Source organism: Lepisma saccharinum, chromosome 26, assembly GCF_977018435.1.
Source record: "Lepisma saccharinum chromosome 26, izLepSacc3.1, whole genome shotgun sequence".
Classification (NCBI taxonomy): Eukaryota; Metazoa; Arthropoda; class Insecta; order Zygentoma; family Lepismatidae; genus Lepisma; species Lepisma saccharinum.
In genome coordinates, this window is record NC_139254.1 from 7,964,047 (window position 1) to 7,979,089 (window position 15,043).

Genomic DNA, 15,043 nt, shown 5'->3' on the forward strand with positions numbered 1-15,043 from the left:
GACACTTTTGATTCGGACAATTTTCTTGTGACGTATGCTGGCGGAGGCCGACACAAATTAGCATAAAGCGCCAGTTCTTGACTGCCTTTTATCCAGTTAACACTTTCCAAGGATAATAACGCACACGTATGTGGCAAATTAATGTTAAAATTAAAATGCTATTTCTCTTCAGAAAGTCAAAGGCCTCCAACTGAAGTCATCCAATCATATTCGTTGCATATCCTTAACAGCCCCACCTGTGTAGGTTTCACCTTGGGGTTTTCTAACCTTGATCCTGAAACCGGTATAAAGAGATTGTGACATACCTGGAAAAAAAATATTGTCTACCAATCCGGTTTTGCATTGCACTCTTTGCTTTTTTGAGATTAGGCAAGGCAGGAAAAACCTTCAACTTGTATTTTGCTGAGAGAGATACCTTGATAACAAAAAAGAAGGAAAAATTCCGCATTACACAAGCAAGAGTTTTTCACGATAAGCCAAACAGGTTTACAATTGTATATCTTGCACATAAGTATACGTGGAATTGAAAGAAGTTACCTTGAATGGGCGGGGATAACACGGTGGCGTGATTTCAGAATTTGCTAGAAAATACCTTTCTTACGCCATAAGCATGGAGGCTTGGGAACGATAGAGCCAAACTTCCTACGTCATTGTCTCGGATGTTGTAAGCAGTGGCGGATCCAGAAGGTACAGTTCTGACTCACGAATTTCAGCGAGAATCAGTTCTAACCTACACTTGCACTGGTTTATGTAAACAATATGCAGTACTGTGAAAAGGAACCAAGCCGACTTGCATGTTTTAGAGTAGGAGAGGAATGGAGTATAATTATTTCAAAAATAAGAGTTCCAGGACTGGAATAGATGTTTATTATTGTATGTCGTTATCATAACACTTCCCATTAACGCTGTAAACTTAACCATCATGTATGAGGAGTAAAGTGACAAAAAAAATGAGTCTCGGGTATGATTCCCTTTTGAGGCATATTGCACAATGGTTCGGATGCAAATGTAAACTATAGGTCCATTTTCTATTGGCCTATGATGAGCATAAAGTGAATTCACGTCCAGATATTATTGGAAAAATTAAATCAAGAAGACTTAGATGGGCAGGCCATGTGGCACAAATGAGTGAGGAAAGAAGAGTTTACAGAATTCCTGTTGGGAAACCTGATGGTAAGAGACCTGTAGGAAGGCCAAGACGAAGATGGAGGGATAACGTTGAGATGGAACTAAAGGACATAGGTAAGGATGGAAAAGATTTGATTGATCTTGCCCAGAATATGGACAGCTGGAAGGCTTGTGTTGCTGCAGCCATATACCTTCGGGTTTAAGAAGGGTAGATAATTAGTTAGTTAGCTAATATATACATGTTGAATTGTATATTACTTTAAGGAAAGCCCCCCCCCTTAAAAAATTATTATGGCGCAGATCACGCCATTATTCCCCTCTGTCGGCACACCTGCCAACACCTAATCAAATAGTAACGATAAAAGGTTTAAATCGGATGAATTGATACAAACTGATGAAATAAACAGTAAAACTGGAAAGACATAGATAACAGCTACAAGTAAGATAAGAAAGGGAAAGAAATGTTAAGAAAATCAATTACAAGAAAAATTTAGGAAGAACTTAAATAATTCCGAACAAACAGAAGAGAAGAAATTAGCCATATTTGCAGAAGCGAGACACTTTCCTATTATGGCATGAGAATGAAACGAGAGATAAGAAATGTGCCAGCAAGGACGGTAGCTCTATGTTCATTAGTGCAGCAAATAAATTCCATCAAGATAGCCAGGTCTGTGAAATTTCCGGGCAATAAACTGTGGACGCTGAAGAGTTCACTGGTAAACTTTCACGCATCTTATTTCGTTTTACGACTGACGGAATGAGGCACAGAAACATTTGAAGTCATTGGCATTGCTAAAAAGTGTTTATGTCGAATTATTGTTTGTAGTGGACTAATTGCTTCTCAACCGTTTCGAGCTCGAGATTGTAAAGAAGCTGTAACATATATTTTATACCGAACATTCGACCTTGAACTTCTATATAATGATTGCAAAAATTACACCTTAGCATTTTTATACGTGAATTTATGGTACTGCAAATGCCATTAATGATTGGGTTGTTGTGAATTTTTAAGGATGATACTCCAATTTGCTCAGCATGGCTCCAATAATGTTTTATATATTCGTATACAGGGTGTTCCAAAAATGTATACACTAGTTAATAGGAATGTCAAGATCAAGTGTCCATTGCATCTTGAAGCTCTGGCATTGGAAGAGTTACATTCCAAAAATACAAGGGTTGGATAAAAAGTAATGGCAACACTGCTGTCCCGTGAAAGGGGCGAGTCACAGCGCCACAACCGTTTCGTGGTTGATAAAGGAATGTCAGACGAGGAAGTATAGTGAGTGGGGTGCGATTGTATGTTATTCAGTCAAAAACAGCAGTGCTCTGAAGCAGAGGACGAGAGTGCAAGCGCCCTAACAATATGTTTAGGCAAGAAGAACAACGTCTCTTAGGCAGACGGTCAACGCAGCCTATACTACTGCACCTTCTTGCAACACCACCTTCGTCTCGCATTAAGAAGGAAGCGACGGCACGTTCTGGCACGGTGTCCCATCATCCTGCTTGACAAGGCAAAGCGAACACTGTGACGGCGCTCCTGCATAACTGGTAGTGGGAGGTACTGGAACATCCGCCGTATTCACCGGTATGAGACCGTGTGATTACGACCTTTTTGCCAAAATGAAGGAACCACTGGGCGGGAAGCACTACGACACGCGCGAAGCCATCATACGTGCTATAGGGCGGTCACTGCGGGACATCGACAGAGATGGACGCGCTGACGGTGTACGACGCCTTCCATACGTGTGGCAGAAGGTCGTAGAGATGGGGGGCGATTACATTGAAGGAATGTAACACGTGCTCCTCTGCCAATACCGTCAAGTAGCAATTATACCAGTGTTGCCATTACTTTTTATCCAACCCTTGTAGTTCATTGCAGATGATCCGGACCAGAGAGTGTTGTCTTGAATGGTACTTGGCAAAATGAACAGATGGCTTGGATGAAGAGGTTCAGAAGAATACCCTCGGCGTTCAAACGACCTCACGCTACTAGACCTTTTATACAGGGATTCATATACGATTAAGTTTACGATACAACAGAGGTAAGAATCGACGAATTGAAGGAAGCCCGAACGAGAATAGGTGGGTTTCATGTGACGTCAGGATGCGCACTTCCGCCATGTTTGTGGAAAATTTTATTTGTTGTTTGGAACAAATGTCTGTGTTAGTACAAACCCCCCCCCCCTCGCCCGCCCGCTTGGATTCCGTTTGCTTACAAGAACTGACCGCAATCATGGCTGCTCGAAGCCACAATGCAACTGTTTGTGACGTAGGTGAAACGCAACTATACGCACAAATACCGAACGAAATGACGATTCTTTGTGTTTCAGATTTCAGTGCTTCGGCTGCCTGGACCAGAACGGTCATCAGTTTCAAAACAGGCGTTGACAAAGAAAATTATCCATGTCTGTATTTATTTTAAATTTTGAAAATGAACTGTATCTTATTAAGCATTGACGTTAGTATAATAGTTCAAAGTTTGTGCATGTTTTATTGGGACACCTGTATATAAATTGAAATCCAACGGCGTGTATATGCCATATTTCAACTCCTAGAACTAAAAAAAAAAAAAATTATCAGCATGAGGCAGTGTTTTTTCATGCTATCTAGACCCTTAATTCAATGTCTATGTCAGCCCGACCCTGTGGCCGAGTGGTTAGCACATCGCGCTGCGACGCCAAGGGTTCCGGGTTCGAATCCCGGTCGGGCTTGGTTGTTTGTGAATGTCCATTCATCAATTTCATCATTTCATCCCTCATCCCCATCTTCGCAAATTAGCCAAGAGGCACAAAACGCGAAGTAAAATAAACTAAATCAATCAATCAATCAATGTCTATGTCTCTCTCTTCCTTACCATAATTCGTTTCCTGCCTTTACCTCTCTTGGTGATAGGCCTATTCATTTCTTGCTAGGGAAGTAAGGGATGTCCCACGTAGTACACCCAAATGTCAGCCTGAACTGCATTTTACAGACTAACAAGGCCCTGGCGTCTAAACCTACGCCAGTATAATCTTCTGTAGGGTTGTGTTGTCCTGTGTTTTGTCTTTACATGTGCTGAGTGTCCCTTTACAGCCTCAGCTTTTAACCCAGGTAAGAATATTTTAGTCTCCGAGCCATGTTATATTTTAGTTATGGTAAGGGGTTGCACCCTGTATAATGTGATGCGTGTAAAATAGCCTACGTTCTAACGCACCCACAATTTCCAATTCGATCAATCGATCATTTCTTTCTACATGTTACAACAAGCAGGCCCGTACTCAGGAGAGGGACCATGGAGGTCATGTCCCCTCCCCCCCTCGAACCATGAAATATTTAAGTATGAACCTACAAAAAGCTACGAAAATAACATCGACGATTTGCAAATTTGTGAAAATTTCAGGTTTTTTTCCTTGCATAAATGTTTGTTGTGTAGAAGTCTGAAGTCTGCAATATTGGGTAGTTTTAGTTTTACAATCATTGATGCAAGGCTACCAACGTGTCGGAGTGGTTAGCAACGCGCTCTAGGACGTAGGAAGTTCCTGGTTTGAATCTCAGCCTGGATATAGTTTTTCTGTGCTCCTTCGTCAATTTCATCATATCATCCTCATTGTCGCGATTAGACAAACTTAACAGAAAAGCCAACTAAAATAACCCAATTAAATCAACCTCACAGCATTTCTGATCTTGTCTTTGTCCCACGCATTCGGATATACCCCCCTTCCCCCTTAAAAAAATCCTGGGTACGGGTCGCAGCAACATATGCAAAATAACGATAAAAGCACGAATGCAAAACTCATATTAACATGAAATCTTATTGATAATTATTAGCATGAAGCAAGAATTAAATAAAATCTAACACTTAAAAAAACATTTAAACATTTCAACTATTTTGTAATATCTCTCTTTCTCTCTCTCATATATATAACCCAATTAAATCAACATCATATATATGAATGAACAACCGACTGAAATGAGCAGTTCTACATTTATTGATTGCTTCATTACTTAATTATCGTGTACTAATTACTGCTACAGCACAAACTCATGCAATAAAGATTAGTATCAGCATGTCCCTTCTCGTATTTACTTACACAATTACCATTACATTGCCATGTTTTACTTGTTACTGTTTTTGTTTACGTTTTCCTACATCATTTTTATTTCTGTTCATATCTCCGTTATCGTTCAAAATCGGACCCATGTTCATATGAACTTTTTTGCTTAGAATCACCCATACTACCAGTTCCCAAAGTATTGCCGCTTCCTCCCGGAACACCCTGTATATATTCCTCTGAGACATCTCCCATGACAGAAGGTAATTAATTCGCCACTGCTTATGACAACACACTTCGTAGCTTATTGATTGGAACGCAAGGAGCAAAAAAGAAGCACGCAAATGGTGCCGTTGGTGGAGTTCCAACCTGTACCTAATTACACTCAGTCGCAAGCGGTTCTGCGTAGAGCTCTGTTGCAAGGGAAAAACAAGGCAAGCATTGATAAGCAAACCTACGTCAGGAAGTTAAACGAATGAAGTCGTTGTTCCCCTTCTTCTGAAATATCTGCTACAGTTTTTTTTCTCCACCTTTCACCACCCTCCCCTTCACATGTTGATTGCCAACCATGCCAACTGGCTCACCAGACGGTCAGACAGTTCACGTGACAACGAGCGCATTGTCTAGCAAATTCCTCTTCTTTACAGAATGCGGTCTCCTGTTTGCCTCTAGCTTTCGCATCTTTTAAATTTCGGAGGACTACAAACTCCGTTCATAAAAGCGATGTGCCTGTATCTTGGTTTCCATATATCCATCAAGGTGGATACATTCAGGCGAACCTGTGATGAGAGACATTTTGTGTGCTGGAAGTGACGTACACTGGAAAATTAACACACATTTGCACAATTCGAATATTCCAGAAGGCCTCTTGGAAATTAAAGCTTTCAGATGATAATTCAACGAAAATTAATTCGCATGTGATAAATAAATTGCATCAAATCTTGAAAAATTACACCATTATTCCTCAGATAGTCGTAGTCCACCACATGACGTCATAATTTAGTTCGTTGAATATTTCTGTCGGATTCATCTTTTGATTGATTCCATCATGGATTACTGTCACCAGAGGCGGCGCTTGATAAAAATATTTTGTTTCTGTGCGGGTTTTTTACGAGTTTTACTTCCAATTAAGTAACTAATCTATTGCAACGTCCGTCACACACTTACACACAATTACCACACTCTAAACACTTTAATTAGTAGGACGGCAAAAGTCTACCCATATGCGCTAACTTTTTGTCAGCCGCAGAACATGGACTCAGAAATATCTTAGGGCTTGCTGGGTGTAAGGAATGACTATACCAGCTTAGTATATATATATTTATATATGTTTATTATAGTCTCAACACAAGGGTGTCCGTTTGCACACTTACACACGTGTCTTTACCTGAAACCTTTACCACGCTCGTGCATTTACTTGTACCACACACGTGCTTTTACCTGTTCCACGCACGTTCACCAAGAGATAAGGGGGGCAGGGAACATCCAATTTATTCCTCGCTGTGAGGCGCCAGGGGGAGTATGGGGACCTAATTTTATTTAGGGCCTTGGTCGCCGCTGACGTCACGGGTTCCCCTGTAAAAGAGAGTAGGTTGTGCGTAGTACCCCAACCACAGCCGGGAATTGGCCGAAACCAATCGGTACTCCCGAATAACGGGCGCAGGGTTAAAGGATTAAAGGATGCCGCGACACCCCGGCGTTAGCTGGGAGTTGGCAAGCCAACCGGTGTCTCCTATGAAGGGACGGCAGGTTAGAAAAGGAAGGTCCGGGTGCTCCCAGACAAGCCGGGCAGGTAGAACCTGGGCACCTATCAGCCTAAGCGAGCGGACCAGGTAGGTAGGTTGCTGCTAGGCTCTTCTTCTTCTTTCTTCTTTCTCCGTCCTTCCTTCTGGGATGGCTTCACAGGTCACTGTAAAGTCCATTAATTTAGCTTGCACTACTGGAGATCTGTATCTAATTTTGGATTCCCTTGCAGACTTCAATTCCTTTTGTAAAATGGTCTCTTCAGTTTCTGTTAACTGGAAATTTACTAGTAACTCTTGGACATCTTTATCTATTAATTTGGGCCGCTCCATCGAAGTCCCTTGCCTAAACAGGAACGAAGCATTTAGACAAGGTCCTAGTTTGTCTGGCTAGACTGGGACCTTTGATTTTGATGAAACTCCCGCGCTGTTTCTACGGCCTCCTCCTGCTCCGATGTAATGTTTTGTCTAGGAGATGGAGGTCCGCGAATCTCATTCTGCTCACCCGTAAATCGTCGTCTCGGAGGACTAGGGCTACTTCTACCCTCACGGATCCTTCTTGGGTCAGGAGATCTACGTCTTTGGTTTTGGTAAGGTCGGAAAGAGTTTCTTCTAAAATCACGCCTGCCTCCTCTTTCATTAGTGAAACGTTGAGGGCGCTGATAATTACCTTCTGACCTCGTTTCTATGTTCCGGACTTTATAGTTTCTTGAGGGATTCTGTTCTTTTCCCTTCGGTTTATCTTTGTTCCTCCATGCATCTGGCTCATCGTAGATTTCAAAATCCTTCAGGAAATGAGTTAGGTCATCTACCGTTCTAGGCGCATGTGCTAAACAAAGGTTTCGCATTCTATAAGGAAGTTGTCCGATGATCAAATTAAGTACTTCTCCCTCATTAAAGTTATCACTCAGGTTTCTATAGGCCGCATAAACGCTCCAGGCAAAGCTCTCCATACTTTCGTGGACAAGTCTGGAATATCTCCTGTTTCTCACAGCTGTTAGCTGCCGTTGTCTAGCCTTCTCGGAAGCGAATTCTTCTTTGAACCTGGCGCAAAAGTCAGCATAATTCACGAAACTATCAATATTTCCTGCAAGCCAGTGTTCAGCTTTATCAGTGAAGACTCTAGGAAGCAACTCTAGCCTATAATGTTCGGGTACCTGCATAAGTTCAAAGCTGACGTTGAGCTCCCGAAGATATTTTTCAGCTGACTGAGCCTCAATGTCGCCTTTAAATTTAGGAATGTGGGCGATATCCGCCATTCTAGGCATCTTAAAATCTGGCCTTCTTCTAGGTGGCGATCCATCTGAAGTATCATCGTATCGAGGCCTCTTTCTTCCATCAGCCTTCATTCTGTTGACAGCGAATGAAGGTTTCTCAGCTAACCTGGGCGGCTCATAAGGAGTAGCATCCGGATTCAGATCTCTATCCGGAGTAAAAGGGCTGGAATGAACATCTGGAGTGGGTTCTGGCTGAACATTCAATCTTTGGAACTGAATCTGAAGTTCACTTACCCTCTGGACAAATGTTCCTGTCTGATCTTGCATTTCTCTTCGCAGAGATACTTCAAGCTTCCTTGTCTCTACCCTAAGAGAATTCACCTTCTCTTCAGCTGCCTGCTCTACGTCCTTCCGCAGAGTTGAGGTCATTGACTCCATCACTTCCTTCTGTTCCTGCACGACTTTCTCGATGGATTCGGTCTTGTCACCCAAGTTTTGGACAGCTTTCTCAATGGACTCCACTGTAATCTCTACTTGTCCGCGCCACTGAGATAATGGTTCCAGTCTTTCCTGAAGTACCTCTTTTACTCTCTCCTCAACCTTTGCTATCTCTTGCTGAGAAGTAAGTTGGATACTTTCTACTCCGGCCTTAAGACCTTCTATGTCAGTCCTCTGCTGGGCAAAGAGGGCTTGCAGTTCATTCCTACGCTTCTCTTCTTCTTCCTCTTTTTCTCTCCGTCTTTTGGCTTCTTCTTCCTCTTTTTCTTTTTGTCTTTTGGCTTCTTCTTTCTCTTTTTCTCTTTGTCTTTTGGCTTCTTCTTCCTCTTTTTCTCTTTGTCTTTTGGCTTCTTCTTCCTCTTTTTCTTTCTTTCTTATTTCCTCTTGGCTCTCAATTAAAGCTCGGAGAGTTTCAAAGTCTTTCTCCCTTTTCTCTTCAATTTCTCTTCTTTCTAGCTCTCTTTTCTCTTCAATATCTCGTTTCTCTAGCTCTCTTTTCTCTTCATGAAACTCTATTAGGGATCTAAGTTCCATCAGTTCCTTTTTCCTCAGCTTTTCAGCCTGAACTGCCTCTCTTTTGCGCACTTTCTCTTCTTCCTGTTTCTCTTTCTTCCTGCGCTCTTCATCTTCAAGCCTCTCTTTCTTTCTATCTTCCCTATCTTTCATCAACCATTCCAATAACCCATGGTCTGATGGAGGATTGGTCAGCGGACTTGGTTCTTGTATTGCGGTCACCGCTACCTGGGTCAGCGGAGCAGATTCACACGTCTGGCATTTAACTCCTACAGCAGGGAAGGTAGCCACATCCTTTCCATCACAGCTCCAGTGAATTTGGCGCTGGCACTGGCAACACTGGAAATGTGCTGCCTCTTCTCCCAGTTCTTCACAGCAACCAAATCCAGACTCTGAATCCATGGTCTTCCTCCCTCTACTTCTCAGGTTCATACCAGTAAATTCTTGATCCATGTTTAATACAGTCCACACTTTCACTTTCAGTGGACAGTCCTTTTAATGCACGGTTCGGTTGGATTCACTTAATTGCACAGTTCTGTCGTGGCCCCACGTTGGGCGCCAAAAACTTTTGCAACGTCCGTCACACACTTACACACAATTACCACACTCTAAACACTTTAATTAGTAGGACGGCAAAAGTCTACCCATATGCGCTAACTTTTTGTCAGCCGCAGAACATGGACTCAGAAATATCTTAGGGCTTGCTGGGTGTAAGGAATGACTATACCAGCTTAGTATATATATATTTATATATGTTTATTATAGTCTCAACACAAGGGTGTCCGTTTGCACACTTACACACGTGTCTTTACCTGAAACCTTTACCACGCTCGTGCATTTACTTGTACCACACACGTGCTTTTACCTGTTCCACGCACGTTCACCAAGAGATAAGGGGGGCAGGGAACATCCAATTTATTCCTCGCTGTGAGGCGCCAGGGGGAGTATGGGGACCTAATTTTATTTAGGGCCTTGGTCGCCGCTGACGTCACGGGTTCCCCTGTAAAAGAGAGTAGGTTGTGCGTAGTACCCCAACCACAGCCGGGAATTGGCCGAAACCAATCGGTACTCCCGAATAACGGGCGCAGGGTTAAAGGATTAAAGGATGCCGCGACACCCCGGCGTTAGCTGGGAGTTGGCAAGCCAACCGGTGTCTCCTATGAAGGGACGGCAGGTTAGAAAAGGAAGGTCCGGGTGCTCCCAGACAAGCCGGGCAGGTAGAACCTGGGCACCTATCAGCCTAAGCGAGCGGACCAGGTAGGTAGGTTGCTGCTAGGCTCTTCTTCTTCTTTCTTCTTTCTCCGTCCTTCCTTCTGGGATGGCTTCTAGTTCTCAGGCTGGGAGGCCAGTTAACCCTGGATGTTTGCCTGTTGACATCAGGGAGCCAACTGAACTCCGGTCTCACTGCGCTGGGATTTATACTCGCGGTGGCGCATGGGTGGTGAAAATTTTAACTACAAGTACGCGTTGCTAACTCATTTTTTTACATATAGCAACCTTCGTACTGAGAAACATCCAAGAAGTGACATTAAGAAAACACTAGTGGGAAAATCACTAGATGCACGCGTTAATATAAAGTAAAACTGTGTGCATTCAGACAATACAATTAATAATGAGCCTCGCAGGACTCTGCAATTCTAAACAACGAGTTGAACAGTGTAAATGACAATAATTAATAACATTTACTGAATACAGCAACCACGCAGGGTCTAATAATAAGCGAAACTAATAAACATAGAGGTGGATCCGTTATCATTTACAGAATACAGCGACCACGCAGGGTCAAATAATAAGCGAAACTAATTATCGTAGAGGTGGATCCGTTAACACATTTAAACTAAAAGCGTACGCCTCGCAGGGACATATAGCATGCATTCTTCTTAACAAAATATAATATGGCGACCACGCAGGGTCGTTACATACGCCCCTTCCTCGGGCGAAAATTCTGAAGAAATTTAAATCTTACAATTTATGAAAAATTTTCATGAAACGTTGATTTCAAATTCAATAGAAAATAATAAGAGTCTGTTTCTCCTACACATTAGTCACTAGGTCATCTTCTTCCCCTACCACGTCTCTTCTTCGCTCGGATGAACACCTGTAGAGGCGAAGGTTGTCGAAGTTGACTCGGTCGACAGGTTGCCTGGTCCTGGGGTGAACTAACATTGCTGTGTTGTTCCGAAGATCAGTGGCTAAATAAGGTCCAATATACACTTCGAAGAGCTTACCTATTGTTTTATTCTTCCTCGAACTAAGCTTATGATTTCGAACAAGAACCAAGTCGTCTTCGTGCAGCTCGAGCGCATGGCCTTTAGTCTTGAATCTTCGTTTGATATTTCTAGAGCGCTCTTTGGACTTGGCTAGAAACAGCTTTTGATTCCAGTTGGAGATTTGTGGTCTGCTTCGTTGATAGGCCAGTTGAAATGATCAAGGACTTCGTTAGGCATGAATACACGGATTAATGACCCAAGAATAATACATTGTAATATCTGACACAGAATGTAGAACAAAGTAACTAGCCAGCTGATAACCAATACACTCGCAAATAGATACCATGATGGTCGGATAATGTTCCAAGTCTTCCACAGATATAGTTCATTCTCCAGAACTTCCATCAGGAAAAGTGGCACAGAATACGGCGGGTAAAGAACAGTTTCGGTACACTGCAACATCTCACACTTATCTTCCTTCACTGGCACGAGCTTCTCAGGGATTGTCTTCAGAGTACAGTCCAGCACACTTCTCGACTCCTGTGTTTGGGAACCAGTCAAAATATCTACTGACTCTACTTTCCGTCGTAGGTCCGCGGATTTATACATCTCAACATCCTCTTCCTGGGCCATGTGGATGTACCGCACTGCTTCAATATTCAGAGGATTCCCTTCCTCATGATCAGGAGTTCTCCCGAAAAATAACTTCACTGAGCTTCTTCTGAATCGCATCTCTACATCGTGCTGCTCGATGAATTTCATGACTAAAAGAAGATCTGTAACAATATATTTCACAATTCCGATCTCCAGTTCCACACGTCTACTTCCGATGACACGCTTCTTATGACTTCCAGAGAAATCTACCAATCGCACCTCTGGAACTTTCTGGATCTGTATGCCAGGTATCTTATCAACTAACTTAGTCCAGATTGAATAATTAAAGATCGAGCATTCACTTCCAGTATCAATCACACAGGTCACTGTAAAGTCCATTAATTTAGCTTGCACTACTGGAGATCTGTATCTAATTTTGGATTCCCTTGCAGACTTCAATTCCTTTTGTAAAATGGTCTCTTCAGTTTCTGTTAACTGGAAATTTACTAGTAACTCTTGGACATCTTTATCTATTAATTTGGGCCGCTCCATCGAAGTCCCTTGCCTAAACAGGAACGAAGCATTTAGACAAGGTCCTAGTTTGTCTGGCTAGACTGGGACCTTTGATTTTGATGAAACTCCCGCGCTGTTTCTACGGCCTCCTCCTGCTCCGATGTAATGTTTTGTCTAGGAGATGGAGGTCCGCGAATCTCATTCTGCTCACCCGTAAATCGTCGTCTCGGAGGACTAGGGCTACTTCTACCCTCACGGATCCTTCTTGGGTCAGGAGATCTACGTCTTTGGTTTTGGTAAGGTCGGAAAGAGTTTCTTCTAAAATCACGCCTGCCTCCTCTTTCATTAGTGAAACGTTGAGGGCGCTGATAATTACCTTCTGACCTCGTTTCTATGTTCCGGACTTTATAGTTTCTTGAGGGATTCTGTTCTTTTCCCTTCGGTTTATCTTTGTTCCTCCATGCATCTGGCTCATCGTAGATTTCAAAATCCTTCAGGAAATGAGTTAGGTCATCTACCGTTCTAGGCGCATGTGCTAAACAAAGGTTTCGCATTCTATAAGGAAGTTGTCCGATGATCAAATTAAGTACTTCTCCCTCATTAAAGTTATCACTCAGGTTTCTATAGGCCGCATAAACGCTCCAGGCAAAGCTCTCCATACTTTCGTGGACAAGTCTGGAATATCTCCTGTTTCTCACAGCTGTTAGCTGCCGTTGTCTAGCCTTCTCGGAAGCGAATTCTTCTTTGAACCTGGCGCAAAAGTCAGCATAATTCACGAAACTATCAATATTTCCTGCAAGCCAGTGTTCAGCTTTATCAGTGAAGACTCTAGGAAGCAACTCTAGCCTATAATGTTCGGGTACCTGCATAAGTTCAAAGCTGACGTTAAGCTCCCGAAGATATTTTTCAGCTGACTGAGCCTCAATGTCGCCTTTAAATTTAGGAATGTGGGCGATATCCGCCATTCTAGGCATCTTAAAATCTGGCCTTCTTCTAGGTGGCGATCCATCTGAAGTATCATCGTATCGAGGCCTCTTTCTTCCATCAGCCTTCATTCTGTTGACAGCGAATGAAGGTTTCTCAGCTAACCTGGGCGGCTCATAAGGAGTAGCATCCGGATTCAGATCTCTATCCGGAGTAAAAGGGCTGGAATGAACATCTGGAGTGGGTTCTGGCTGAACATTCAATCTTTGGAACTGAATCTAAAGTTCACTTACCCTCTGGACAAATGTTCCTGTCTGATCTTGCATTTCTCTTCGCAGAGATACTTAAAGCTTCCTTGTCTCTACCCTAAGAGAATTCACCTTCTCTTCAGCTGCCTGCTCTACGTCCTTCCGCAGAGTTGAGGTCATTGACTCCATCACTTCCTTCTGTTCCTGCACGACTTTCTCGATGGATTCGGTCTTGTCACCCAAGTTTTGGACAGCTTTCTCAATGGACTCCACTGTAATCTCTACTTGTCCGCGCCACTGAGATAATGGTTCCAGTCTTTCCTGAAGTACCTCTTTTACTCTCTCCTCAACCTTTGCTATCTCTTGCTGAGAAGTAAGTTGGATACTTTCTACTCCGGCCTTAAGACCTTCTATGTCAGTCCTCTGCTGGGCAAAGAGGGCTTGCAGTTCATTCCTACGCTTCTCTTCTTCTTCCTCTTTTTCTCTCCGTCTTTTGGCTTCTTCTTTCTCTTTTTCTTTTTGTCTTTTGGCTTCTTCTTTCTCTTTTTCTCTTTGTCTTTTGGCTTCTTCTTCCTCTTTTTCTCTTTGTCTTTTGGCTTCTTCTTCCTCTTTTTCTTTCTTTCTTATTTCCTCTTGGCTCTCAATTAAAGCTCGGAGAGTTTCAAAGTCTTTCTCCCTTTTCTCTTCAATTTCTCTTCTTTCTAGCTCTCTTTTCTCTTCAATATCTCGTTTCTCTAGCTCTCTTTTCTCTTCATGAAACTCTATTAGGGATCTAAGTTCCATCAGTTCCTTTTTCCTCAGCTTTTCAGCCTGAACTGCCTCTCTTTTGCGCACTTTCTCTTCTTCCTGTTTCTCTTTCTTCCTGCGCTCTTCATCTTCAAGCCTCTCTTTCTTTCTATCTTCCCTATCTTTCATCAACCATTCCAATAACCCATGGTCTGATGGAGGATTGGTCAGCGGACTTGGTTCTTGTATTGCGGTCACCGCTACCTGGGTCAGCGGAGCAGATTCACACGTCTGGCATTTAACTCCTACAGCAGGGAAGGTAGCCACATCCTTTCCATCACAGCTCCAGTGAATTTGGCGCTGGCACTGGCAACACTGGAAATGTGCTGCCTCTTCTCCCAGTTCTTCACAGCAACCAAATCCAGACTCTGAATCCATGGTCTTCCTCCCTCTACTTCTCAGGTTCATACCAGTAAATTCTTGATCCATGTTTAATACAGTCCACACTTTCACTTTCAGTGGACAGTCCTTTTAATGCACGGTTCGGTTGGATTCACTTAATTGCACAGTTCTGTCGTGGCCCCACGTTGGGCGCCAAAAACTTTTGCAACGTCCGTCACACACTTACACACAATTACCACACTCTAAACACTTTAATTAGTAGGACGGCAAAAGTCTACCCATATGCGCTAACTTTTT

The 15,043-nt window shown here is 42.9% G+C and overlaps 1 protein-coding gene across 1 annotated transcript; it reads right to left on the reverse strand.

Moving 5' to 3' along the window:
• Window positions 1-204: 204 nt before the first annotated feature.
• On the reverse strand, window positions 205-14,795 carry LOC145979365 (uncharacterized). The gene is made up of 6 exons (XM_083112229.1): window positions 14,288-14,795; window positions 13,434-13,621; window positions 11,667-12,159; window positions 8,965-9,543; window positions 8,183-8,370; window positions 205-274 (listed from the first exon to the last, which is right to left on the reverse strand). The coding sequence occupies exons 1-6, from the start codon at window positions 14,780-14,782 to the stop codon at window positions 205-207; spliced, it is 2,013 nt and encodes a 670-aa protein (XP_082968355.1). The 5' UTR covers window positions 14,783-14,795.
• Between the last annotated feature and the right edge of the window lie 248 nt (window positions 14,796-15,043).

What these genes read in the sequence shown, in the direction of transcription:
- LOC145979365 (XM_083112229.1), bottom strand. Translation starts at nt 14,782, where the DNA reads ATGGATTCAGAGTCTGGATTTGGTTGCTGTGAAGAACTGGGAGAAGAG. An exon ending in AAGAAAAAGAGGAAGAAGAA is followed by an intron (nt 8,371 to 8,964) that starts GCCAAAAGACAA and finishes TTGAATGTTCAG; the next exon opens with CCAGAACCCACTCCAGATGT. An exon ending in GGATCGCCACCTAGAAGAAG is followed by an intron (nt 275 to 8,182) that starts GCCAGATTTTAA and finishes TACCGGTTTCAG; the next exon opens with GATCAAGGTTAGAAAACCCC.